The sequence below is a fragment of the Natator depressus genome, chromosome 6, assembly GCF_965152275.1.
Source record: "Natator depressus isolate rNatDep1 chromosome 6, rNatDep2.hap1, whole genome shotgun sequence".
Taxonomy (NCBI): domain Eukaryota; kingdom Metazoa; phylum Chordata; order Testudines; family Cheloniidae; genus Natator; species Natator depressus.
The window spans coordinates 35,601,246-35,626,385 of NC_134239.1; the positions used below are offsets into that span (position 1 = coordinate 35,601,246).

Here is a 25,140-nt window from a genome sequence, read left to right on the forward strand (position 1 = left end):
GGGCGGGGAAACAAAGGGCATTTGTAATAATAGTGATTATATACTAGAACTTTCTATTCTGGTAAAGAAATTACCAGTAAGATATGACTTGCCTGCCTTCACTGGCAGTTTTGCCTAAGTAAGGACCACAGAATCAGGCCCCATACATACAATAAAATTAGACATTACATTATCTTTTGGAGATTATTTTATTTTTACCTTCCTCTTTGAGATTAGTTATTATGTGTAAATGTGCTGCAGTGTCTCTTTTTCTCAATGTTTTCGGAAATACCAGCATAGCATGACAAATGTAATGAAGGAATTAGACTACCTAACAGCATTATGTACCAGAATCACAAATGTCTATGTTATTTAGCTGGACTTTTCCCAATGGTCCCCAAGTTTTTAAACAGGCAGTCTGTGCAAAGGAAATCCAGGGATGAACTCATAATTTACCAGAAATGTTTCATCTGGGACATAAACACCTGATATAGCAGGCAGCAAAAGATTATCAACTGATATTTTCTTGAACCTGGTTTTGAGAGTATTTCCTTCTTTACAAATACATTATTGCTTGTCACAAATCTAAAGCTTTTATGACATATTCTTAAAATTAGCCTCAATTTTTTGGATGTTTAAATTTTACACCCATGAGGGCTGATTTTGTGAGGTGCTGAGAACGCACACTTCCAGCTGACTGGAGTTGTAAGTGATCAGCACCCTCTCTAAGGTAGGTTAAAAGGAACTTGGGACAGATCTTCGAACTTTTCCCTGGAGTAAAAATTGTGTGGTTGGCCATGCTGCAACACAGGGTGTGGCAGGGAGCTGTGAAGCCCCCTGGGGTTGACAAGGCTAGGAGGTATGTAAATAGGGAGGGATGATAAGGTAACAGCGTCGGGAGGGATGATGGAAGGCCCCTGGTATATATTAAAATGATCATGTTATTACCTGCACTGTACAGTTGTCCAGCACAGGTACTCTGTAGGGAAGTGATACAGTGATCAGATAAATGGATTGGTAAAGGATTTAAAGGACGTATTTCTTAAAGGAGCAGAAACGAGAGATTCAGGGCTCCTGTAACTGGCATGGCAGGGTGCCAGTTCCTCTCCTTTATAGACCACCTTACCCCTCACTGGGGGAGGGGGGGATGGTAAGGTTCCAGGAGCAGGTGGCCTGGGGACCAGGATGGAAAAGGGGGAGGGCTGATGGAAGCCCCCCCATGGGCAGCGGGTGAACCCCCACTTTGGAGAGGCTATTACTAGCCTGCTGGCCCAGTCCCTGCCCCAGGCCCCACCCCCTGCACCCCAGAGCCCGGAACCCCCCCCACCAATAACAGGAGGAGCCCTGAGTGCCCCACTGACCAGAGGAGCCCTGGCTTACCCACCCCAGCAACCCCGGGCCAGCCCCAGTGCCAGATCAAGCTGCCCCCGAGCCAGCCCCAATGCTGGGCTGAGTCAAGCCGCCCTTCCTCCCACCCTGAGCGCTGAGCCACCCCACCTGAGCACTGGGCCAAAATGCTCCCGTCCGCCCCCTGCCCGAGCCGCTCTCCCGCACCCCGTGCCTGAGCGCTGGGCCGAGCCACCCCCTCAGGACTAAGCTGGCAGCCCCAGTGCCTGGCCAAGCTGCCTCACTCCCCCGGCAGACCTGCACGCCCACTGCTTCCTCGCAGCGTCCTTCCATACTCCCCTGCCCCCAAGGAGAAGCAATGTGGCGAGTAGTGGAGACCTAGGGGTGGGGCAGGTGGACTGCAGGTAGGCAGGTGGCAGCAGCAGCAGGCGGGGACCTCGGGGAAGGGGCGGGGCCACCGTGGCCCAGGTGTCCCTTAGGGGCGGCTGCCCACCACCCATGCTCATAGGTATATGTTGAAATGATCATGGAATTGCCTGCACTGTACACTTTTTATCTGCCAGGTACTCCCAGACAGTTAATAATAAAGTTGAGGCCTAATAAAACCACATCCAGTGTTTCCTGTCCTCCTTCCCGCATAGTTGAACAACAGCTGATTAGAGTTGAAAGTGATCTGCATCCTCTCTAAGTTACAATGTCCAAAGCTAGGTACTATAAAATTGAGGCACTGTAAAAGCAGTGCTCACTCTTGAAAAACTGGGCCTTTATATTTCGCATAGATGTGATAAGAAGGTGTCACAATACCCGGAGTCAATACTATCCTTGTGCTGGTGGGTATTCATGTTCACAACCATTCACATTCATGGCAGTTAACTGAGCACAGACAATTGCTAAATTATTCTGTAACAGACCAGCTATCCTTTCACTTCTCAAAATTGACAGCATATTACAAAAGATACAAACCAATGCAGCATGGAAAACACAGTAGTACCATAATAACTGAATTTTTAAATAAAAAATAAAATATAGAATTAAGAGCATAATCTGAATTATACAAAGCCAAGAACTTTCATGACAAATTCAAACTAGAAATAAGGCACTTAACCCCCAACCCCACCCAGCAAAGGTGAGTAACCATTGGAGCAATTTATTAAAGGATGTGATGGATTCGCCCTCACTTGAAGTTTTTAAATTGAGATTGAATATCTTTCTATAATGAATGTTCTTGTTCAACACAGAAGTTATGGTCTGTGATATGCAGAGGTCAGACCAGAGGATCACAGTGATTGCTTCTGGCCTTGAAAAAAAAAAATCTATGAATCTTGAGTTTACTAAATCACTTACCTCAACTTCTTTTTCAGTAAGTGGAGGAGAGCTGAAATGAAAACATAACATTTATTACATTTTTTTTAAAAAATGGCTCATTTTTGGGAAAATCTAAATTGTGACTGCTTTCAATTTCAAGACAGTACTTACGCACTAACCGAAATGTATCGTACCTGAGCTGGGCTGGTGGTATAGCAACACTACGTTGCGCCAACATGAACATGCAAGGAAAAATCGGGGGAGAGGCTTCTGGGACAACTGATGGTTGAATGTATTATGCCTGGAATCAGTATCACCACCCATCCTCCTCCTGTTAAGTGCTCAGGCAGTATGGTGAACACAATATAAAAACTTAGACAGATCAGCAGACAGAATTCGTTTCAAAGCGCTGAAGTTGTACTGTGATCATTGGCTGATACTGTAGAATACATGGTTTCAGAGTAGCAGCCGTGTTAGTCTGAATCTGCAAGAAGAAAAGGAGGACTTGTGGCACCTTAGAGACTAACCAATTTATCCACTGCATGCATCCGATGAAGTGAGCTGTAGTTCACAAAAGCTTATGCTCAGATAAATTTGTTAGTCTCTAAGGTGCCACAAGTCCTCCTTTTCTTTTTGGAGAATACATGTATCTCACAGAGTCTTGGAAGAATGACTCTTCTTACTGGATTTCATCTGCATCCAGATTGGAATCAGAAAATGAACCAGTGCTGGTTTGGGATGTCACCTGGTTACATAAGAACATAACAGCTGCCATACTGGGTCAGACTATGGTCCATCTGACCCATTATCCTGTCTCTGACAGTGGCCTGTACCAAAGCTTCAGGGGGAGTTTACAGCACAGGGCAATTATGGAGGTTATAGAAGCTCCTTCATTGGCGGTTTTCAAAAGGAGGCTGGACAGCCATCTGTCTTGGATGGTTTAGACAACAAATCCTGTATCTTGGCAAGGGGTTAGACTATATGACCCTTGCGGTCCCTTATGACCCTTTGATTGGTGCATCATGGTAGCCATGAAGAGAAGGTGGAGGCACGTAATCATTGTGAAAACAGCAGAAACCCGTAGGAAGAAAAATGGTGCAAATATGAACATTTCATGCAGTAAGATGTGGAGATACAGTCTGTTGTAACTGGCTAGGAGGCAGCTGCAGCACAATATAGCGGAGTTTGCTACAAGGATGATGAATATCAGCATGAGAAGTAGGAAGTGATAACAGATTTGATTCCACAAAATACTACACAAGAGCTGATTTAGGTAAGCCTGTTGGATTATAGGCAGGCATGATTAGTAGCCGTGTCCACATTACCAGTGAGTTACAGAATTTTTATCCCCTGCTATTGTTTTGACACTTTTGAATGCTACCCAGAGTGTTTGCATAAGTGAACAAACAAAGGAAATACCTGAAAGGAGTGGCAGTGCTTCTTTCACCTACAGGTTGGGATGCTAATGAGGGAAGAAGTGGTTGGCACGTATAGTAGGTATTGTATGGGCAATACATTTCTCAGCATGTTCGAATGTTATTCACATTTTGTATAGCGTGTTTATCCCAAAGAGAAGTTAGCCTGTCTGTCATTTACGAGCAAGAGATTTTCTTGATGAAGTGGAGCAGCATTAATATCTGGAACTGATAGCTATTCCAAAAAGAGGAGGCCAGCACATCTATCATATGGGAAAAGACATTTCCTGCTGGAGGGCAAAGTGTTCGTATTAGAAAGGGTTTGTTATTTTGGACAGATGTGTACTTCTTGGCAAGTTCAATAGTAGTAAGCTCTTTGATTTGCTGTAGTATATGCAAGTAAAATTCATTTATTGTTTTATCACTGTACTTTGTATACAAATCATTCTCTTTGCTGATGTGGAGTTAATTAATTTTGGAAAGAAGGAGTAAAAAGTGTGAGCGTCTGCCAGTGTTACAGGACTGTTACAATGACCAGGAAATATCACTTCCTTAATTTGGCCATGGAGACTCCAGCAAACATGCAGTACGGGTGCAAGGTCATGTATGAATTCATTCAATGGATTAGTGGTCAAATTCTATTTTTCTGAATATTGTTAGGCATTTACCTCAGTACAACTCTAAATTATTTTGTCCTTGGCTACTCAATTGCCTTTGTCTTTACAAGATCTTGAAGTTGCATCACTTGCTAAATAAATATTCTCTTACATGAAGTTTTATACAGTGCATGTTTGCTGCACTGGTCACAATGGAGTATTTTGCACGATTACAGATATGCTACAAAGGTGCACAGAAGTATCTAGGCACAGTTTTGGTAAAATAGTGGTTTTACATTACACACGTTTTAGGTTTTCACTACTCAAAGCTGTAAAAACTTATGCAAAAACTCTGAGGCTAAATTCATTTTCTGTTGACCTCAAATGAGTTAAATGATGTATCCACTGTTTACCAAGTATTGTGGTGGATTCTCCATCACTGACAATTTTAAAATCAATATTGGATATTTCGCTAAAAGATATACTTTAGGAATTACTCTTTCTTCATACTGCTTGGGACAGGACAATAGGTTTTAGCCAGATTGTTCCAGATTATGGAAACTGTATTAAAAATTATATAAAAGAGAATGTTAAGGTTGCTTGGTGAAGTGCTCAAAAATCAGGAAATCCAGTGTCAAGGCTGTCCATATAACCTTAACTTTACCCACTTGTATATATGAATTAAAATATGGTTTTAAATACTAGGCCACATACTACAGAATTTGGTCACAATATTATTAACTTTACCATTCTTTCTCCCGCTGTGCAACATGTATCTTGCCATATAGGCCATGAGTGAGGCAAGAACTCTACAGATATTCCTTCCTATTTCACTGTACATCTTGTGTATACATGACTTTTATTGTTTTGATCTGGAATATACAGAGTACGTGCTATCTGTGTGTACCAAAAGTAGTAGAAAAATGTATGGGATTCTACTATAGTATCTGAGAAACATTATATGATAATGCAATTAATGACTATTGTGGTACATAAGCAAAGGAGAGCAGAATTAAGGTCTCTCTTTTTGCATTTTTGAGTGCCTAACAATGCAACTTTAAGGTTTTCTTAACATAGGGCCGGGTGTCCAGTGATGTCTGCACAGATCTCCACCCTCCCATGTGGAAAGCATTGGTGGTAGTGTCTCCTGCTCTTGTCCCAGAACTCACAGGGAGTACACTGTGGGCTTGGAATCTGTGCAAGAAGGCTGGAAGTGGGACAAATTGGGGACAGGGTCATCTAATCCCATGTTGAGTACAGATGGGGGCAGATGGATACACAATATTCTCTTCTAATGGTCCTGCATATAGATTACTTTGGACAAGTAAGACAAGCTATGTTATCTTTCCCATGGAGCTCCCTATGTGGTGGGGAAATTCTTGCCCTTTAAAGGGGATCCTGGGTCAGCAATGACAAGAAGGATGAAAGGAGAGTGAGACTCTAGAGTTGTGGCAGAGGGACAGGATCTCTGCGTCAATGTCTCAGGCTGCTTGTAGATCCTGGGGGATCTGTGGAATTTGTGGGCAGGTCCTCCATCTAAATCTGCAGAGTGGCAACCCCCCTGCTGCCAAAGCAATGATCTAGGACAGTGGCTCTCAAACTTTTGTACTGGTGACCCCTTTAACATAGCAAGCCTCTGAGTGTGACCCCCCCGCTATAAATTAAAAACACTTTTTATATATTTAACACCATTATAAATGCTGGAGGCAAAGCGGGGTTTGGGGGTGGAGGTTGACAGCTCACAAACCCCCATGTAAGAACCTTGCAACCCCCTGAGGGGTCCTGACCCCCAGTTTGAGGACCCTGATCTAGGAGAAACTGGCAGAGGGGATTCCTTGCAGAGTTTCCCTTCCCCAGGTTTTACCAGGGCAAGGAGCAAACTGGCCCAATAGTTTTTGTTTTATTTTTTTGATGAAGGAAATACAAACATTTCCAATACCTAAGTTTGCAGCAGTATTCTGGAAAACTAGGAGTTGTCAGACCATGAACAATCTGGTAAGGAATATTTGTAGCTTGCACCTCATGTTTATAAGACATTTACAGACCTATGAATTTCAAATTATTTTTAAAATGGGTTCTCTTTTTCTTCATTTCGGGTGTTTGAGAAATGCACATATTTTTATAAGACTCTGTGGAATAAATTTTAAGATATAGCTTCAATCGCCCTTCCAAAAATCCTGATTCAGAAATCTATCTACATATGGATTTCATATGAGAGCAGAATTACATAATGCTAGTTCAGTCGAACCAACTATTTCTTCGATAGCAGACTTCCAACAGATGCTGGACCGATACCCCGAGTTAGCATTTACCTTCCTGGCAGAGATTTAAGCACACGGAGTTTTCGTAGTAGTATATCAGGAATATTAGGCATGACATCAGAGCTGTTCTTTGACTCCTCCTCTTCAGTGGAGCAAGGTATAGGTGAAGGCCCTAAGGACAATTTCATAAGACACAATTAAGTCACTGTAAGAAGTCATGTGTTAATACAGAAATCAGCCTCCCATAGACATTTGGGGAGGGTTTTTAAAAAATATTCCATGTCAGCGGAATGCTGCTGTTACTGAAGTCACTGGAACTTTTACCATTGGCTTCAATGGGAGTAGAGTTAGGTGAAAAGTGGAGTGCTTTTAAAACCCCACCCTTTGTCTCTGCAGTCTGAAATGTGTACTTTATTCATCCCAATCACCAATTTATAATCCATCTGTTCATTATTATAATATTCATTAATACTAGGGTAGAGTTACCTTACTTCCCTCTCTGAACACTGGCAGCAAGAATAACTATTCGGAATGGCAATCTCTGGCATGGAAGGAAGGAGATAATGAGGGAAGGAGATATTCTGGCACGGCACAGTGCCTCTAAACATACTGGAAAAGAGCAAATATTCTATTTTTCTAGGTGAGCATTTTCCTAGGAACCCCAGAAGTTGAATCAGAATAGACTGTTGGAACATCTAGTCCAGTGCCTCTGAGCTTTGTTAGTTGATTATATCATGCTGGAATTTTGCACTAGATGTTTTATAACAAGGCACTGTCATTTACCAGATGATTTATGTGCTATCTGGCCAAGATTATTGCTGATGCAGAAAGTACACTGTACTACATGGCTTCACTGTTCCCCCAAGTTGTGATGGATATATGATATCTAACTGTTTATACTACATGTTCACTTGCTACAAATGTGACAGAATATTGATACTGAATTGTACTCTTATACTTCTCTCGTCTTCACTAGGACCAGTGGCTCTCAGTGCATTTCAGTCACTTTTTCCTCATACAACACTGGGTCTCACCCTTTTCCATACCAGAAGCCCCCTACTACCTCATTCCCATCTAGTGGTTAGCAATAGGAAAAGGACAAGATAATTACAATGCCCTGACAACTGTTTGTGACCACCCTGGACAAGACTCATTTCTAGAACATGAACACCTACAAACGAAGCTGGAAAGCCTATGAATACTCATGTTCCTGTCTTCTAGATAAATCCTCCCTGTTTAACAAACTCTTGGACTTGGGAAAAATGTAAGAGGTAGTAAGAAAAAGCTCTGACCCTTTAAAAATGTGCATGATAGTAGTTGGAGTTAGAGAAGCTTAATGGAGGCAGATTCTCTACTAATTATACAACTAAATTTGTATTTCCTGTTTTCTGTACCTTTTTAATACTTAAAAATTGTCCAGCACCCACCTCAGCACCGTTGCATATATGCCCTTAAGAATAACAAGCCTGCCTCATAACAGTGTCTCCAATTTACTGGGTCTGCTAATTTATTTAAAGGTCTGTAGTTTTAAAGTCGTGTTTATCCCAAGATGACCAAGACAGACAACTTGACACTGATAAGATAAGATGAAGCCACACTGTGTGATTCATAACAAAGGAAACTGTTGGCACCTTGATTACTGTATGTTTTAGTAAAATATTACATTAAGTTAATTTCGTTACAATTTAAGGAAGTAAGAAGCTCTTTAATAAGTAAACTAAGGATTCTGCTCCTTGCTGCTCTTCCCGGTGAGGTGAAGGAGTTGATTTTTAAGGCCCCGGCTACAGATTCCGATGTGCGGTTGGCTTCTAAATGTCCATGCTATGCCTTAGACGTTGGGTGACACCTTAGATTTGCAGTCCTATGTAAAATAATATGTAGAATTTCAGAATGTTTTCTTCTCAAAAGTTCTAAGTCTGCCAGCTCTACATGTGTGAATTTTGAAAGGTAGCAATTATTCCAGCCCTGCAAACTTAGGTTTGCTGAAAATGACTATTTAAAGGTATATTAACAGGACTAAGACACTATATCCACAAACAATATCACTACAACCAAGATCCCCTTAAAATAATTGTGGGGAATGGGTGTGTGTGTGTGTATGTGTGGGGCAAGTTGTGTCTTTTATTCAGGCTGTGATACTATGATGTGATTTTCTGTGATGCTACAGTTGAAATTGTTAAAAGTAAAGCAATCTCTCAACTGTTTTCCTGTGAAACTGAACCTTGAGGTTCTGACAGTGTCTTACTTAAGGAGTGCAAAGCAACAAAGTGCATTTCACCTCCACTGCACTGTGCCCTCCTTCGCCAGTCTCTATTTGTGTAAGCCTCTTGAGGTAGTCCAAAGTCTGCATGGGGAAAGGAGTAGAAATAGGGCAGATGGGGGAATGGGATGCATCATTCCCCTCTCCAGCACTGTGGAACTTAGTGAAAAAGATAATGCACACCCAGGCTATATTATCTTCTCTGCAGAGCATACCCCACCCTGGGGATCCTAAGAGCAGTAGCCACCTGGAGGAATCCACAGTAGTGAAACTCCAGTGGAATCATGCTGCTGGAGATCCCAAGTGGGTCTGGTGGGGAAAGGGGAGGAATGGAGTCTCTGCTCACCCAGCCCTAACCTCCTGCAGACCCCAGGATAGCTGCCAGGTTTGGAGGTGAGCCCCACAACCTATTTTGAATATTATCCAGCACCTCTGACAGGATAATGTAGGTGGAGGGATGTCTGCCAGAAGTTTCCTTCCCCTGAGCCTTCTTCCCTGTTGGAAGGGATATTTGCCAAAGTTTGTTTTTCTCTTGTAGTTATATTTAAAACTGAACTATAGAGTGCAGAAATATTTAGGATATTTAGAAATATTTCCTAACTGGGTGACTGACGTTAGTAATTTCAATCCTTATTTAAAGCCACTACATAAAAGGTGGCCTCTTTTTCACAGGTGCTGAGCACCCAAAACTCCCATTCAAGTAAATGGAAATTGTGAATGCTCAGCACCTCTGAAAAACCAAACCACCTTTATGTTAGGGTTTCATACACAGATTTAGATGACTGATTTTAGGCACACAGGTTTGAAAACACTGGCCTCAACCTTTACAGTCCTATCACTAATATTAGTTTTATATATTGGAACACATGTCACAGAGCAACATGGAAATCTCTTGAGGAAAGGGAAGGTCATTTGTTCATTTGAATGGTAGCCCCCCACAAGGTGGTCCATCTGATCACACAAAAAATCATGATACAGGAGGTTAGTATAAGCATGTTGGTTCATCTGTGCTACCGCAATCCACTTCCAAGGCGAAATCCTAGCTCATGTCAATGGAAGTTTTGCTGTTGACTTCATTCGGGCCAGGATATCATGCCTTGTCTCCACACTTCAAAAAGGATGTTGAAAAATTGGAAAGGATTCAGAAAATATCCACAAGAATCAATCAAGGTCTGGAAAGCCTGCTTTACTGCGAGAGAGATAAGACGCTCAATCTAGTTTATCCAAGAAAAGATTAAGGGTGACTTGATCACAGTCTATAAATGTTGACATGGGGAACAGAAATTTGGTAATCTAGCACACAGAAGCTCGGGCTGTTCAATCCAGCAAACAGAAGCATAACAAGGTTGAATGTCTGGAAGCTTACGCTAGACAAATTCTGGCTAGAAATAAGATGTATATTTTTAAACATTAGAATTATTAACCTTTGGAACAACTTACTGGGAACGTGATGGATTCTCTATCACTTGAATTATTTAAATCAAGATTTGAGCTCTTTGTAAAAGATAAGAGCTAGCTCAACTAGAAGTTACATGCTTGAAGAAAGAATTACTGGATGGAATTCTGTGGTCTGCATTTTGCAGGAGGTTGAACTAGATGTTCATAATGGTAGTTCTGGCCTGAAAACTTACGAATTAATGATGTTAATAGGAATCTTTCCATTTATTTCAATGGTCTTTGGATCACACCCCAAATAATTGTGATCATCTGATCTCACCTCCTGCATAACAAAGGCCACAGAGCTTCCCTGAATTAATTCCTGTTCAAATTAGAGCAGATCTTTTAGAAAAACAGCTTTTATTTAAAATTGCCAGGGATGGAGAATCCACCACTCCCTGGGTAAATTGTTCCAATGGTTAAAAATTTGCACCTTATTTCTAGTCTGAATTTCTGTAGCTTCAACTTCCAGCCATTGGATCTTGTTATACCTTTGTCTGCTAGACTGAAAAGCCCATTTCTGTTCCCCATGTTAGTGCTTATAGATGGTGACCAAGTCACCCCTTAACCTTCTCTTGATAGCTAAACAGATTGGGCTCCTTGGATTCTGCCACTATAAGGCATGTTGTCCAATCCTTTAATCATGCTCATGGCTCTTCTCTGAATCCTTTCATAGAATCATAGGACTGGAAGGGACCTCGAGAGGTCATCTAGTCCAGTCCCTTGCACTCATGGCAGGACTAAGTATTATGTAGGCCATTCCTGACAGGTGTTTGTCTAACCTGCTCTCAAAAATCTCCAAAGATGGAGATTCCACAACCTCCCTCGGCAATTTATTCCAGTGCTTAACCATGCTGACAGTTAGGAATTTTTTCCTAATGTCCAACCTAAACCTCCCTTGCTGCAATTTAAGCCCATTGCTTCTTGTCCTGTCCTCAGAGGTTAAGAACAATTTTTCTCCCTCCCCCTTGTCACAACCTTTTATGTACCTGAAAACTGTTATGTCCCCTCTCAGTCTTTCTAATTTTTCACCAGTGCCAAATACAGAGGCAATATAATCCCCTTTCCTCTACTCAATACGTCCCTGTTTATATATCCAGGGATTGCACTGGCAGCTCACATTCAGCAAGTTATACACCATGACCTCAAAATCCTTTTCAGAGTCAACTGCTTCCTAGAAGAGAGTCCCCCATCCTGTAAATATATCCTGCATTCTTTGTTCCTAGATGTATGACTTTACATTTGGGCATATTGAAATGCATATTGTTTGTTTGTGCCCAGCTTACGAAGCATTTCGGATTGCTCTGTATCAGTGACCTGTCCTCTTAACTATTTACACTACGTATGTGTCATCTGTAAACTTTGTCAGCAATTATTTTGTGTTTTCCTCCAGATCATTGATAAAAAAAAATTAAATAGCATAGGGCAACTAACTGATCCGGAGAGACCCCATTAGAAACACACCAGTTAGATGATTCCCCATTTACTGTTACATTTTGAGAATGTACTGACAGTACGGTAACTAAAGATCATTTCCTTTTACATTATTTGGATAAAAAGACTGTGTGAAATAAACAAGTATTTCTTCCAGCTTGATGATATTGCACCTCTTTCCTGTTCAGCTGCTTCACTGAGTTCAGGCAGTTTAAGTCCAACTAAGTTTTGATTTCGCATCAGAATATGCTCCTGTTGAGAAAAATTGAAATATTTCTAAACAGAATAATTAGATGTCTCAATTTAAATATCACAGCACTGTGAAAACTAAGGTCAACATTGTATTTCTGAAATACACGTATGTACATATATATATGAAGTATGCAAAAGGAATTAATTGTAGTCACATATTAAATTGTATGACTCAATAACTCAGGTATAAAACACTTCAACCCATTTTATTTAGTAAAGTCTCCAAACTAACGAATCTTCAGTGTAGATTTATGGTCACCACTGTAGTTGCTCAATGCCTATAGGGATTTGCAGAAGGCATTTATTTCTCTCATTTACTGAAGGTCAATTTCTCTCTACGCAAGTGGAGGAAAAATAAAAAGTTCTAGATATTGTTACTGCTACAATAAGTCAATGTAAAACTGATCCCAGGAAGGAGAGAGGGCAAAATGCAGAAAAGGACATTCAAGTGGCTGTCACTTAGCCCACTTGTCCACTAGGAATTCTTCACAAAACCCCTTCTGTGTTATTACTGCAAGCTAATGCTTCTCACTGTTATTGCAGTCTATGGTGCCACTATGCTCCCAAGCAGAGAGGGGATTAAATTTTGCAAAAAATAAATTTAGATAACATTCTTCTCTTAAGTGTATTTATAAGTCATAAACATGGTCCTTTGCTAAAAAAGGTTCCTTGTTAAACCTAAAGATTAATCTCTTTTAACTTGAATTTTGCCACATATTGTAAGTGTTAATTTCCTGATTTCAGGTACTGATTCTGTTGCTTATAAATTTATTATTATTTATTTTTAGGAATCTCTATGGCATTCATATGATTGGAGCGCTTATTCAAAGAAATTGTTTTTCCAGTACATAATTCTACATCTTAAAGTATGTAAACAAGAAAAAGAGGACTAATATTGTGGAGTTAAATAACCTACTTTAAAATCTGATATTCTCTTTTATATCAGCGCTGTGTTTACCTTGCATATAATCAGCTGGAGGCTTGCAAGAAGATATTTTTGTTGTATCATTGTAATTAAGAATCAGTGAAGGGTTTCTTTCAGCTCTAGTGAAAGATTTACTGCTTTTTAATTCAAGGGTTCTTCTTTGCAATACATATGTATCAGTTTGCTAATGTTCGTGGGTGGATTATCTTTTACATTTCATGCCTCTCTAACAATCACTTTAAAAAGCACATACTTTGATGCTAAAACACTGACAATTATCAAGCAGATTAATTTTTAGACTTAAAAGTCCAAGTTTACCCTTTGTGTAGTTCTAGTGTAGTCAGAGGTACACCATGAAAGAATTTGGCACAGCAGCTCTTGCACTGTCCCCTGTATGTATTCTGTCTGGGAGACTTTTGCATGAATGCAGCAGGCACTTTGAGAGTTTATCTGAAGAAGTGCAATTTCCTTTTTTTTTTTTTTAATCTCCCTTATATCTTGTAAGCCAAGGTTTAGATCAAAGGCCGAAACCCTTTAAAATATTACTATTTTCTTTACAGAGACTCAAATGTGTTCAACAGAACTAAACAAAAGTGGCCTTTTTAAAAAAAAAGGACAAATAAGATACAATAAGGACAAATAAGATACCATTGACTCCAGTGAGAGACATGTAGGGGTATACCAGGGCAGAGTCAGACTTTAATGAAGTACAGTAACCGTGCTAAACTTTAGTTGGACCTTTAGGTCCATATACAGTTCTCATTCCACACACACCAAATTCTATTAACTTATAAAGTCAGAGAGTGTCTTGTTTTGAGGGAGAAATTCTGGAAGGAGCAGACAAATATAGCACAGAGTAGAAAAGGAAGTGCATAAGCAGAAGTAACACTCCTAAAGAATTTATTTTTTTGCATAAGGTTTGTTGATATATCCTCAGGAAGGAGAGCTTTCACATCTAAATCTCTCCTTAGAGAGTAAAGTAGATTATTTCACTCCCAAATATTACTTAAAATGACAAGACAGTTAATCAGCTTCTTCCTGTTTACATATAATGCACTGTATCTGAAACTGAAATACCATTGTACTATGTGTTCACCTTTATATTAAATAGAGGGAAACAAGTAATGTTTCTCATACAGCCATGTGATAATTTTTCTTCCATAAGATGGTTTCTGGAAACCAAGAAATGTGTATGTAACAGCAGCGTGTGTGTTGTGAAGAGATTGCAGTTTCTATGGAACTGAGAACAAGAATACACCAGTGGAAAGGAATTTTAAAGCTACTTATTCAATAAATAGAAATGGAAAAAAACCACAATACTATGTTAACTTTGCTGTAATTCTTTCCATCACTTAAGCATAAGCTTTCTTGTAATTATAAAAATAGTGATAAAATAAGAAAATGTGACTGTTTCATAGAGAACACACCAAGCCTAAAACGTAACAAAATGCTGCTTTTTGTAGTTTGATTTTCTGGTCCAAATGATAAACATTGTGTGCAGTGCACTGAAGCCACTTTGTCAGTAGAACTACACCCCTACCCCGATATAACGCGACCTGATATAACACGAATTCGGATATAACGTGGTAAAGCAGCACTCCAGGGGGGTGGGGCTGAGCACTCCGATGGATGAAAGCAAGTTCGATATAACGTGGTTTCACCTATAACGCAGTAAGATTTTTTTGCTCCCGAGGACAGCGTTATATCGGGGTACAGGTGTATTTAGGAATACCTCTAACAGTATTCTCAATAAGGGCCTGATCCAAAGTTCACCTTTCATTGACTTCAGATGGGCTTCAGATTAGGACTCAATTTTCTAAACATAACAGCTCAAGTTTTAGCTACGCATGTTCCATTAGTACTGAACTGTGTTTCACATCCAAAGCCTTTTGTATCCAGTCAAGAATATAAATCTCAGAGTGCTCAGAGCCCAGAATAACAACTGCATATATTTTAATAAGTTTTTACTATGTAAGACTTAGGAAATGCACAGTTAGATGAACAATAATGGAATCAAAAGAGTCTAGTCTACATGGTCTCTTATGAGAAAAAGAAAAAATGAAAAAAAAATCTGTTTTCTTATATTTCACTATCCAATCTCCTCAATTCCATCTCTAAACGGTACAAAATTATTTTTGCCTAGTCTACTACAGTATAGCACTTTAATAAGTATTAATTTATAGTTTTGTGATGTATAAACACAGTAGTTCACATATAGGATATTGGAACATTATGTAACTTAGTGTAACACTCCATAATGCTATTTATGTCCAGAAACTCACCTCTCTGAGCTTTGTCAATTTCTGCATTCGAACTGGTTGAACTTGTATTTGGAGGTCTTTGAACGTTAATGTTTTATTCAACTGATTGCTGGATTTATTTCTAATGGCAAAGCTTTTATCTTCTTCAGGTAGTAATTTAAAAGGTGCCTTTTCTTGATGTCCAGGTTCTATGCTATCCCACGATACAGCTCGTAATAGAGGAGGGCGTGTTCCAGATCCTTTAAGTTCTGTTTTACAGGTAACTTTAGGGTCCATCAGTTCTGGTACAGAACTTTTAAATTTTGGGTCCATAGTACCTATGCCTGGTCCTTGTCGATACATTCTTAAAGGAAAGTCATTTTCTTTTGATTTCTTAAGTAATGGTTTTCCATGTTCATTTTCACAGCTGTTTCTGCTTGTGTTAAGAGAAGTTTTGCCAGCGTCACTGCCTGAAGGGGAGGATTTGGGTAAATTATCCATACGTGTAAGTGGATCAAAGTTTTCTTTTTGTGCAGAGAGTTTCTCTTTGGAGTTTTCAAAACTAGTGGAACGAGGAACCAACCTTCCCTGAGAAACCTTCCTCTGATCATTCTGCTTTCGATCGGTTAAACCTTTTGTGACATTCTGAAAGAAAAGGATATGTATAAAAGTTATAGAAACACTGTGTGGGGGGGAGGATGGGGGGTGAGCTGGATTGCATTGTAAAGGAACACTTCCGCTTTCACTGCCATTTGCTTATAAATGCTTCATTGTAGAGGAGAGAGTAGGGGAGATTTTGAAAGACACAGAAAGCAGGTAGGTGCTTGAAGGCATGTTGATGATCAACAGGAGATAGGCACCTCTCATTTGTGCCTTTGAAAAAAAAATCACACCCCCACTTCCAGGGTCCAATTCAGCTAACCTTACATCAGACAAAACTCCCTGTTGACTTCAGTGTAAGATTTGCCTGAGTAAGGGCTGCAGAATGAGGCCCATAAATGTGTCAAACAAGTAACCTTACACTGAAGCAGAAGAGATATTCCTGGCATGTCAATCTATCTGGTTTACAATGAATGATATTTTCACAAGAAATTTGTTGGTGCTCTTTGCAAGGACAGCCTAAACAAGTTTAACCAGTTAAACCATGTCTGGAGAATCCAAGGCTTTCCATGAATTCATATCACTTTTTTATTTTAAACCTTGCATGGCCCCTTGCTCCCAGACTGGCAAGGTCTGTGAGAGTCAGAACTATGAGCAAGAATGAAGACAAAGTGGGCATTGGGTTGCCTGAATTGAGTACATCTGTTTTGATTTTGCTAACACAGGTGAGAAAACTAGTTTGCTTTACTCATTTTATGTTTTAATGCCCAATATTACAAGAAATCCATATTGAAAACAGGCACTGTCCTACATGCACAACCTCCCCAGCTAAAAACAAAGCAAGCAAACACACAATTCTTAAGCAACTTTCCAGGCATAAGGTATTAGTATGGCAGTAGTTCTCCCAGTGCCCAAAGTGTAGGCTTATTGCAATTGTGATAGGGTCGGGCCGGATGGCTACAGGAGAGTAATAGAAGGCAGATATATTAGCCCCAGATTAAGTAGGTCCCTTTTTCCTGGGTAAGATAACAGGGAAGGTTCCAGAACAATCGGGAACCTTCTGGAGACAATTAAGACAGGCTGATTAGAACACCTGCAGCCAATCAAGAAGCTGCTAGAATCAATTAAGGCAGGCTAATCAGGGCACCTGGGTTTAAAAAGGAGCTCACTTCAGTTTGTGGTGCACGTGTAAGGAGCTGGGAGCAAGAGGCGCTAGGAACTGAGAGTGAGAACGCATACTGTTGGAGGACTGAGGAGTACAAGCATTATCAGACACCAGGAGGAAGGTCCTATGGTGAGGATAAAGAAGGTGTTGGGAGGAGGCCATGGGGAAGTAGCCCAGGGAGTTGTAGCTGTCACACAGCTGTTCCAGGAGGCACTCTAGACAGATGCATTCCACAGGGCCCTGGGCTGGAACCTGGAGTAGAGGGTGGGCCTGGGTTCCCCCCAAACCTCCCAACTCCTGGTCAGACACAGGAGGAGTTGACCTGGACTGTGGGTTCATGAAAACGGCCAAACTGAGGGCTGCCGTGAAGGTCCAAGGCGACCAAATCTGCCAATAAGCGCAAGACCCACCAAGGTAGAGGAGGAGGTTTGTCACATATACAAACTTAAAAGTGCTGTTGATCCTAGCTCTATTAAACGTCTATTATTTCCTTCCCCTGGTGCAATGCAATCACTGAGATAGACAAACGAAAATATTTAGAGCTTTAGAACTTGTATACTTATTTCCACATCAAAGAAATATTGAAAGAAAAAAGTCTGTTTTTCTGACAGATCTGCTCTAGGACTTATTTTTGGGAAGTCCTATTGCCTGTGTTACACAGAAGGTCAGACTTGATCATAATGGTCCCTTTTGGCCTTGGAATCTACGAATATAAAAAATGAATAGAAGTAACTTTAAGGTTGCTGTGCACTTCATAGACATAGGGATTCTTTAATTCAAAGAGAACTACCCATCTTTGATGGAAGTAGACTTGTACCTGACAGACAAAAATGTTTAATGTTTTCTATGCTATGGAATCTAATCATAGCCATGAACTTCACTAGATTTTTAGTGCTCCTAGGATATTTTCCAGAGAAAACATGACATTAATATTGTTCATGATGTTTAGAGGAGATTAAAGATAGCAATATTGGTGATAAACTTCCAGATTAAGTGATTGATTAAATAAATAACAATAATAAGTATTTCAATAGTATGCTTTAAGGGGCAGACTTCTTTATGTGTTTGGAAAGTGCCTACCACACACACACAAAATAAGGAAACAGAATGAGCGGGGTGGGGGGTTTAATTGGGAAGGACCACTTCCCCTTTCGCTGCCATTTGCTTCTTTGGAATGACATACTGTTATTACATTTGTAATTGATTATTACCACCATTTTTATTCCAATTATTTTATCTGAGGATATCAAAGTGCTTATACGCATTTACCCCTACATCTCTCAGCATGATAACTTTCCAGGTTTCTTCCTTTAATTGAGTGAATGATTCCCATTATTTCCCCACCACCAGTATATGAGCCTTTATATTTCCTAAGTTAAATCACATTATCTCATTTTCTCCCTGTGTTTCTAATCTCTCTGGGTCCCTTTCTGTTATTTCTCTGTTTACTGACAATTGCAACTCCGCCTAATTGGAAAATTTCTTTAACATGGTGTTTGCTCTCTCCTTCTGATTGCAAAAGGCTAGACTGCGCCTCTGCCCAATGCTTTAGTTGATGCATGAGAAGGAACTGTCACAGTAAACACAGATTCTTCCTTACTCGCCTCTAGTTCACAGGGAGAAATGATTTGCACCACTCCTTTACTGGGTGCACATTCTTCCTCACCCCTCCCAGCACCTGCCAACTCTGCTGGCCCGTGTATTAGGGGTCAGAGCCAGGGATCTGCATATTCCTTACTCACATGCCTGTAGGAGAGAAGGGATGGAGGAAGTATGGGGCATGCACCTCATCCTCTCTTTACTGAGGTAAGGAGCACTAATGCGGAGATGCAGGGAACCTGAATGCAGATGTGCAGGGTCATGTGTATGTGTGGAGGTGGGAATCTTATTTCCTTTTATTCCCTTGCATGGCTGCATTAGGTGGGGTTACAATATGGTTCTAAATATTAACTATGACCCTGATTCTGCAACACTCAAGTCACATATATTCTAAATTTTCCTCACATAAGTAGCTCAGTTAAAAATCAATGGAAATACTCATGTGTATAAACAGGAACATAAATGTTCATAGGATTAGATCCTAAGGCTGGAAGCAATCTTTTCCCTCCAGTGCTGCAGTAGACCCCTCCTGGCCTCTCAGTTCAGTGCTGTATCTCATTTCACTTTGATTATGATTTTTCACTCAGTTTCAAAGCCACACAACAGAATTCTTATCTGAGCCAACCTGAGTTTAATTTCAAGGGTAAGAGTTTGTAAGACACTGTATCAAATGCTTAATTCTGCTGCTTGCCTTTCATCCTCTTTTATAATTTTGTTATTCTAACAAAAAAGAAAAAAATAAGTAATTTGTCTTGCAAGACTTCTTTTTTATTTTTTTGACAGACACATGACACCTATTGCATTTAATTCTGCTCTCCACTAGATGTTCAGGGATGATATTTTAATCTCTTAATATTTGTTGCATTACTTTATTTGAAGTAGAAATTACATTTATGGATGGTAACTACCAAGATTATGCCTCTGTCCTTTTCTTCAAATCAGGAACACATTAGATCTTTTCTAATCTTCCAGTGGCTCTCCACTTCTCCATGATGTTTCAGAGAACTGTCATTATGTTGTGTGTAATTGGCTTTCAAAGTCAGCTCATTAAGCTTATCATAACCTAAATAAAAGATGTATCTTTAGCCCTAACTTTTGCTACTTTTGGTATAGAGACTGCTACTGAAAGCATCACATTATTCTTAGAGAGTAATAGGACAGTGTAAAGTTGTATTATTGTAATTACAGTATACCACAGCCAGCACTTGTAACTCAGTCTTACCTGCAGTGGAGACACTGACCCAGCACCCGTGGCTATACATACATCAGACCCTAGAATAGTAAAACATATATGAGGAGAGAATCTCCTGCTTTTTTATTTTTTGTTTATTATATTTCAGCAACACCCAGACCCACCCACCCACCCGCAAGATAATTGAGGTGGAGAGTTTCAAAGGCACAACACTGAAAATTTCCCACTTAGATATTAGAATTCATAAAGTTGTATCTTAAAGTGGAAATAATAAATAATAAAAATAATAAACAAATGCCTATTCTACTGCAGTAGGAATAGAACATTAATTATTATAGCAAAGCTTCACAGTTGAGAAGGACAATAAAATACGCACATATAACCTAGGAATAAGTACAAAATAACAGTCTTAATATATCTGTTCCATCTTGTATTTAGTTGTGACACTCTGAATAAGTTTCCCACACCTGAAGAAGAGCTCTGTGACAACTTGAAAGCTTGTCTCTGCAACAGAAGTTCAACAAAAGATATTACCTCACCCACCTTGTCTCTCTAGTATCCTGGGACTGACACGGCTACAACAATGCTGCATACCTACTAACATATGGTGGGTATTCACAAACTTCATCATTTTCAAGGACAGAGACTTGTGAATTTATGAATCCTGGCTACTTTTCAATGGATGGAAGTGTAGCCTAATGGGCACTCCCCCCCCCCCCCCGGCTTTGTAAAATAGTTTAAATTTGAACATCTACAGATAACTTTACCTGTTGGGATTGGAAGAGTGAGAGAGTTGCTCTGAGCTGGTACAGGTGAAACCCTTGGACTAAGTGTAGGGGAAACAGCTTCATTAAAACAGGGGGGAAAAAAAGAAAAAGAAAGCATTAGGTAATTTTTTTTTTTTTTACTTGGCTTGTGGTTTCTAAGCTTCCTGCTCAGGTTTAAACACCCCAACAGACAGTGGGGTAGCATAGTCATTTGATAGTAATGTTCATGGCCAGAGCATTCCTAAGTCTCAACAAATTATTTCAGATTGCTAAAAACATTTTGGGGAAACAGAAACTAGTTTCTAAAAATGTAAACAACTTGTATTGAGAAACAAACAGGCTACTTCCTGAATGGGCTAAATATGATCCTCTGATGCTGCATTTCTGTTGCACTTGTGGGTCACTTGTAGGGGCTGTCTGCACTGCAACACAGGGAAATGGATGTACAGGAGTGAGGGCTTGGGAATTTGTACACAGTGTGAACTGAAAAGGGCCAGAACCCACAATGGAAGCAAGCAGCAAGCTGCTTCTGCGACTCCTAGTTATATCTTGCAATAATTTGTGGATCACAGACTGATTGGGTTTGAAGGCCCTAAAAAACATTTTGTGACAAAATATTTGACCTTAGCCTCATTGTGCTACAGCATATTTTTCTAAGATCAACGCCCTTACATGTGCCCACCTGTTTGCAGCATCAGGCCAATAAGAAAAAACAGTTAAAATAATGACAACAATAATGGGTTATGGCTTCAATGACCCAAAAAAAGACAAGCAATTCCAAAAAAAAAAAAAAGATGGTAAAAGGGGTATCAGGAATATCATCTTACATATATATATAAACCCACAAAGGAAACTAGTGAAAAAAAAATCACAATGAGCTTACAGTTGGTTAGAAAACAAAAATGTTGCCAACAGGAATTTTGAATGAAAGAAAAAAGTTTTGTTTTTTCCCAGAAAGTTTCAAACAATTCTAAACAAAATGTTTGGTTTCAAATTGACAAGTGAAAATGAAACCATAATTTTCACTTTATTTCCTTGAAAGTATCATTTTGTTTCTGTTTTCCAAAAAATGTTAAGTTGGAAAAAAAAGTGTCATTTCAAATTGACATTCCAGCATAAAATGTCTTCATTTTTAAATCAAAAAATGAAATAAAACAACTTTTTAAGTCAACACAATTTTAATTTAGTTTAGAACTATGGATTGAAAAACAAATTTTTATTTACATATTTCCTGTGGGGGGAAAAATCTAATAAATATGGACATCTTTCCATGTAGAATTTCGTATTTTGAGTGGGAAAACTCTCTGCACAAAAAATGTGTGCCAGCTCTAGACTAGCTGACTGGAAAGGCCTTCTACTCAGCTTTGAAGACAGTTAGAGAGAAATATCCTCAGGGAGATTAACAATTACAAATGATATGCATGGGTCATGTTGAACATGTGCCTTATACATTTGAAAACTTCTGGATTTCTATGTAGTATGTTATTTTCACATCTTGCACCTACCTGTGGGAGACTCTGGAAGACTGCTTCTTGATTTTCTGCCTCTGCGCATTAGGAACCGCTCACTCACTCTCTTTGCTTCTTCTAGTAACTCAAGATTCTTCTTTTTATCTTCATCTGAGATTTTGACATCTGGCAGTTGGCCATTTACCAGATCAATCACCTGACCTGTATTGTCTCAGTAGCAAAGCATGGGACTTAGATATGTATAGTATAACCCTGTCTCTAGATAATTTGTTGCATATTATTAAAAAATCATGTGTGCATATCATATGGTTTAAAATATACCTATAACTGAGCTATCAACTCATATTCACTAACCAATCACTTTTAACATCACTTTCCAGTGGTGCTGTCCCCCCTGATTTAGGGACTAATCCTAGAAGATCCTGATGATCTCCTGTCAAATGAAATCACTGGAGGTGAAGGTGCTCATCAGCACCTTAAATACTGCCTTAACATAAAACTTGGTTTTCTGTATACCACCCACCCTTTTATTTATTTCTAAGATTGATTTTCCTTATTTATAAAAATGACCATGGCACTATTCCTGTGTCAGCTAGTACTATCAGTATTTCTGTTACAAACTATTTTTTGTGAAAGTTTCTGCCTGTAAAATTTTTCAAGCACAAAGTCCCACAAACATCCTTGGGAAAGGAAGTGCATACTTAACTTTAAGCACACGAGTAGCTCTATTGGCAGGTTTGCAGATTGGGGCCCAGAATTTTGCATGTGCAAATATTTGACCATCTGTAACTGTGACTGTAATTCTAGAAGCCGGTTTTGAAAATTTGATCACTAGGGTCTACAATTGTTCCTCTTCTATTTAAAAATTGGCTTTTCACGTAGCTTCATACTAAATTTTCAAAACCACTTGGTAACTTAGAAACTTAAGTCCCATTTTCAAAAGTGACTTAAGGCATCTAGGAGCCTAAGTCACTTTTGGAACTAAGTGGTAAGTCACTTAGGTGCTTTTGAACATTTTACCCTAAGGGTCTTGTCAAAAATCCACCTCAGTGGGCCTGATCCAAAGTCCATTATGGTAAGTGAAAAGACTCCCATTGACTTCAAGCGCTTTGGATCAGGCCCTCAGTTATCTTTTAAAAAGAGACAGGGAACTGACTTCTCACCAAACAATTTTCATTTTCTTAGTTCAGCATTCTCATTTTCTCACCAAACAATGGCATCTCATAGTGTATGCATGACTTGGGTGCCGCTGTTGATCTAGCTAGCATGTAGGTCTATTATATATGGTACAGGGTTTTCCAGTCCACTTAGATTTCTAGGCATTTTAAAGTTTAATTTCAGTAGTGCCATAGTTTGCTTGCTTTCTCACATATTTGATTATGTCTGACTTCACATGTCTTGAGCCACCACATACCATGCTATTTTAAAAACAGCTCCAAACATAGTTTTAGAAAAACAAATCTGCCTAAATAAATTGCTTGGATTTTTCTTAATGAAATCATATACTCATCATTTTAATATAAACTATAAAATAAACTGAAAACATCAAACCAGAATCTTGACTATTAAAGTACAATAAGAATGAAACATTTTAAATGTATTTCAATATATAAACTTAATTTTACATAAACCATTTTATCTGTTGTGTAATTGGGTCTGGACTTCTGAAGTTTTTCTTTCTTTCCTTCTTTAGGTAGTAGCTCATGTCTGTTTATTCCTTTATCTTTTCGTACTTTAGTGTAATCATGCCTATAATTCCGTACATTTTGTACTGGCAAATGAAGGATGTTGTAAATAGAGATGGGTCTGCAGCAACAATCCAGATACAGACAGACATGGGATGAAATCCTGGTCCTACTGAAGTCAATGGAAGTTTTGCCACTGACTTCAGTAGGGCCAGCATTTCATTTCCAAACTTTGGGAAGTTTGCCAAATGCATATACGTATAATAATGGTCAGATTCTATCACCTTTATTCCTACTGAGTAAATACATTATTCCATAAGTAGCCACACTGAAGTCAATGGTACTTTTCATGGAGTAAGGTACTCATTGCAAGGAAGGGCATCAAAATCTCCACCTAAAGAATGTGCTAATTTTCATTAAAATGTTTAAATAGCTGATACCTTAATTGACCTGAATATTTTGACAGATAACTGTTCGTGAAGTTTTTTTTCCCTTTTAATTTGATTTCTGATTCTGCACAAGGAATGAAAAAATAGAACTACTGTACAATAATTTTCACAAAACAGGAGTTTCTAAGAAGATATAGCTCCAGCCTTATAAGAAAAGAAGTAAACTCTGTTTTATTTTATTACTGTATTTTGAGGTGCTAGAAGATATGTATTTCCCTAGCTCTGCTCAGGTGTCTTTTCTGTGTATTATTCAGCATTTGTAATGCAGACATCTTAAGCTCAGGGTGATAATTTATCCTGCTATACCATCAAGTATTTTCTGTGCATACATTATACTCACTGTATACAGAAGAGGGCATTATACAGTCATTCTAATTTCTGTGGGCCAGATTCTCCACTGATGTATATTGGGGTGGTTCCACTGAAGTCAATATCTTATGCTATTCCAGTGGAGATCTATTTAAATCTTATTTGAACATGTCAGATTTTGTTTTGGGGAAGAAAACATTAACATTAGCAGAACTATTTCTTACCAACTGAAGTCAGTGAAGTAACGGAAGTCCTAGTGTGTCGGTTAGAATGTCTCAGGTGAGGACTATGTGGTCTAGGGACAAAACAAAACAAAACATAGCAGTAAGCAACAAGGAAGAAATTAAAATAATGCTTTTATCATATATATTCACTGACAGAAATTTCTACAAAAATAACATTTTCTAATTTACTGGTATGCCTTTTGGAAAAATACAATATAAAAATAACTAAC

The 25,140-nt window shown here is 39.2% G+C and overlaps 1 protein-coding gene across 5 annotated transcripts in view; it reads right to left on the reverse strand.

Annotated features, from left to right (window-relative positions):
* IRAG1 (inositol 1,4,5-triphosphate receptor associated 1) overlaps window positions 1–25,140 on the reverse strand; it is a 136,424-nt gene that overhangs the window by 28,224 nt on the left and 83,060 nt on the right. For 4 of the 5 annotated variants that reach the window (XM_074955052.1, XM_074955050.1, XM_074955051.1 and 1 more), the window contains 8 exons: window positions 24,911–24,981; window positions 22,280–22,453; window positions 20,775–20,852; window positions 20,038–20,087; window positions 15,494–16,096; window positions 12,208–12,286; window positions 6,955–7,075; window positions 2,671–2,701 (listed from right to left, as the gene is read on the reverse strand). In XM_074955052.1, coding sequence (XP_074811153.1) covers window positions 2,671–2,701; window positions 6,955–7,075; window positions 12,208–12,286; window positions 15,494–16,096; window positions 20,038–20,087; window positions 20,775–20,852; window positions 22,280–22,453; window positions 24,911–24,981 — 1,207 coding nt within the window. The remainder of the gene's footprint in view (window positions 1–2,670; window positions 2,702–6,954; window positions 7,076–12,207; window positions 12,287–15,493; window positions 16,097–20,037; window positions 20,088–20,774; window positions 20,853–22,279; window positions 22,454–24,910; window positions 24,982–25,140) is intronic. The other variant, XM_074955055.1, reaches the window with a different exon arrangement.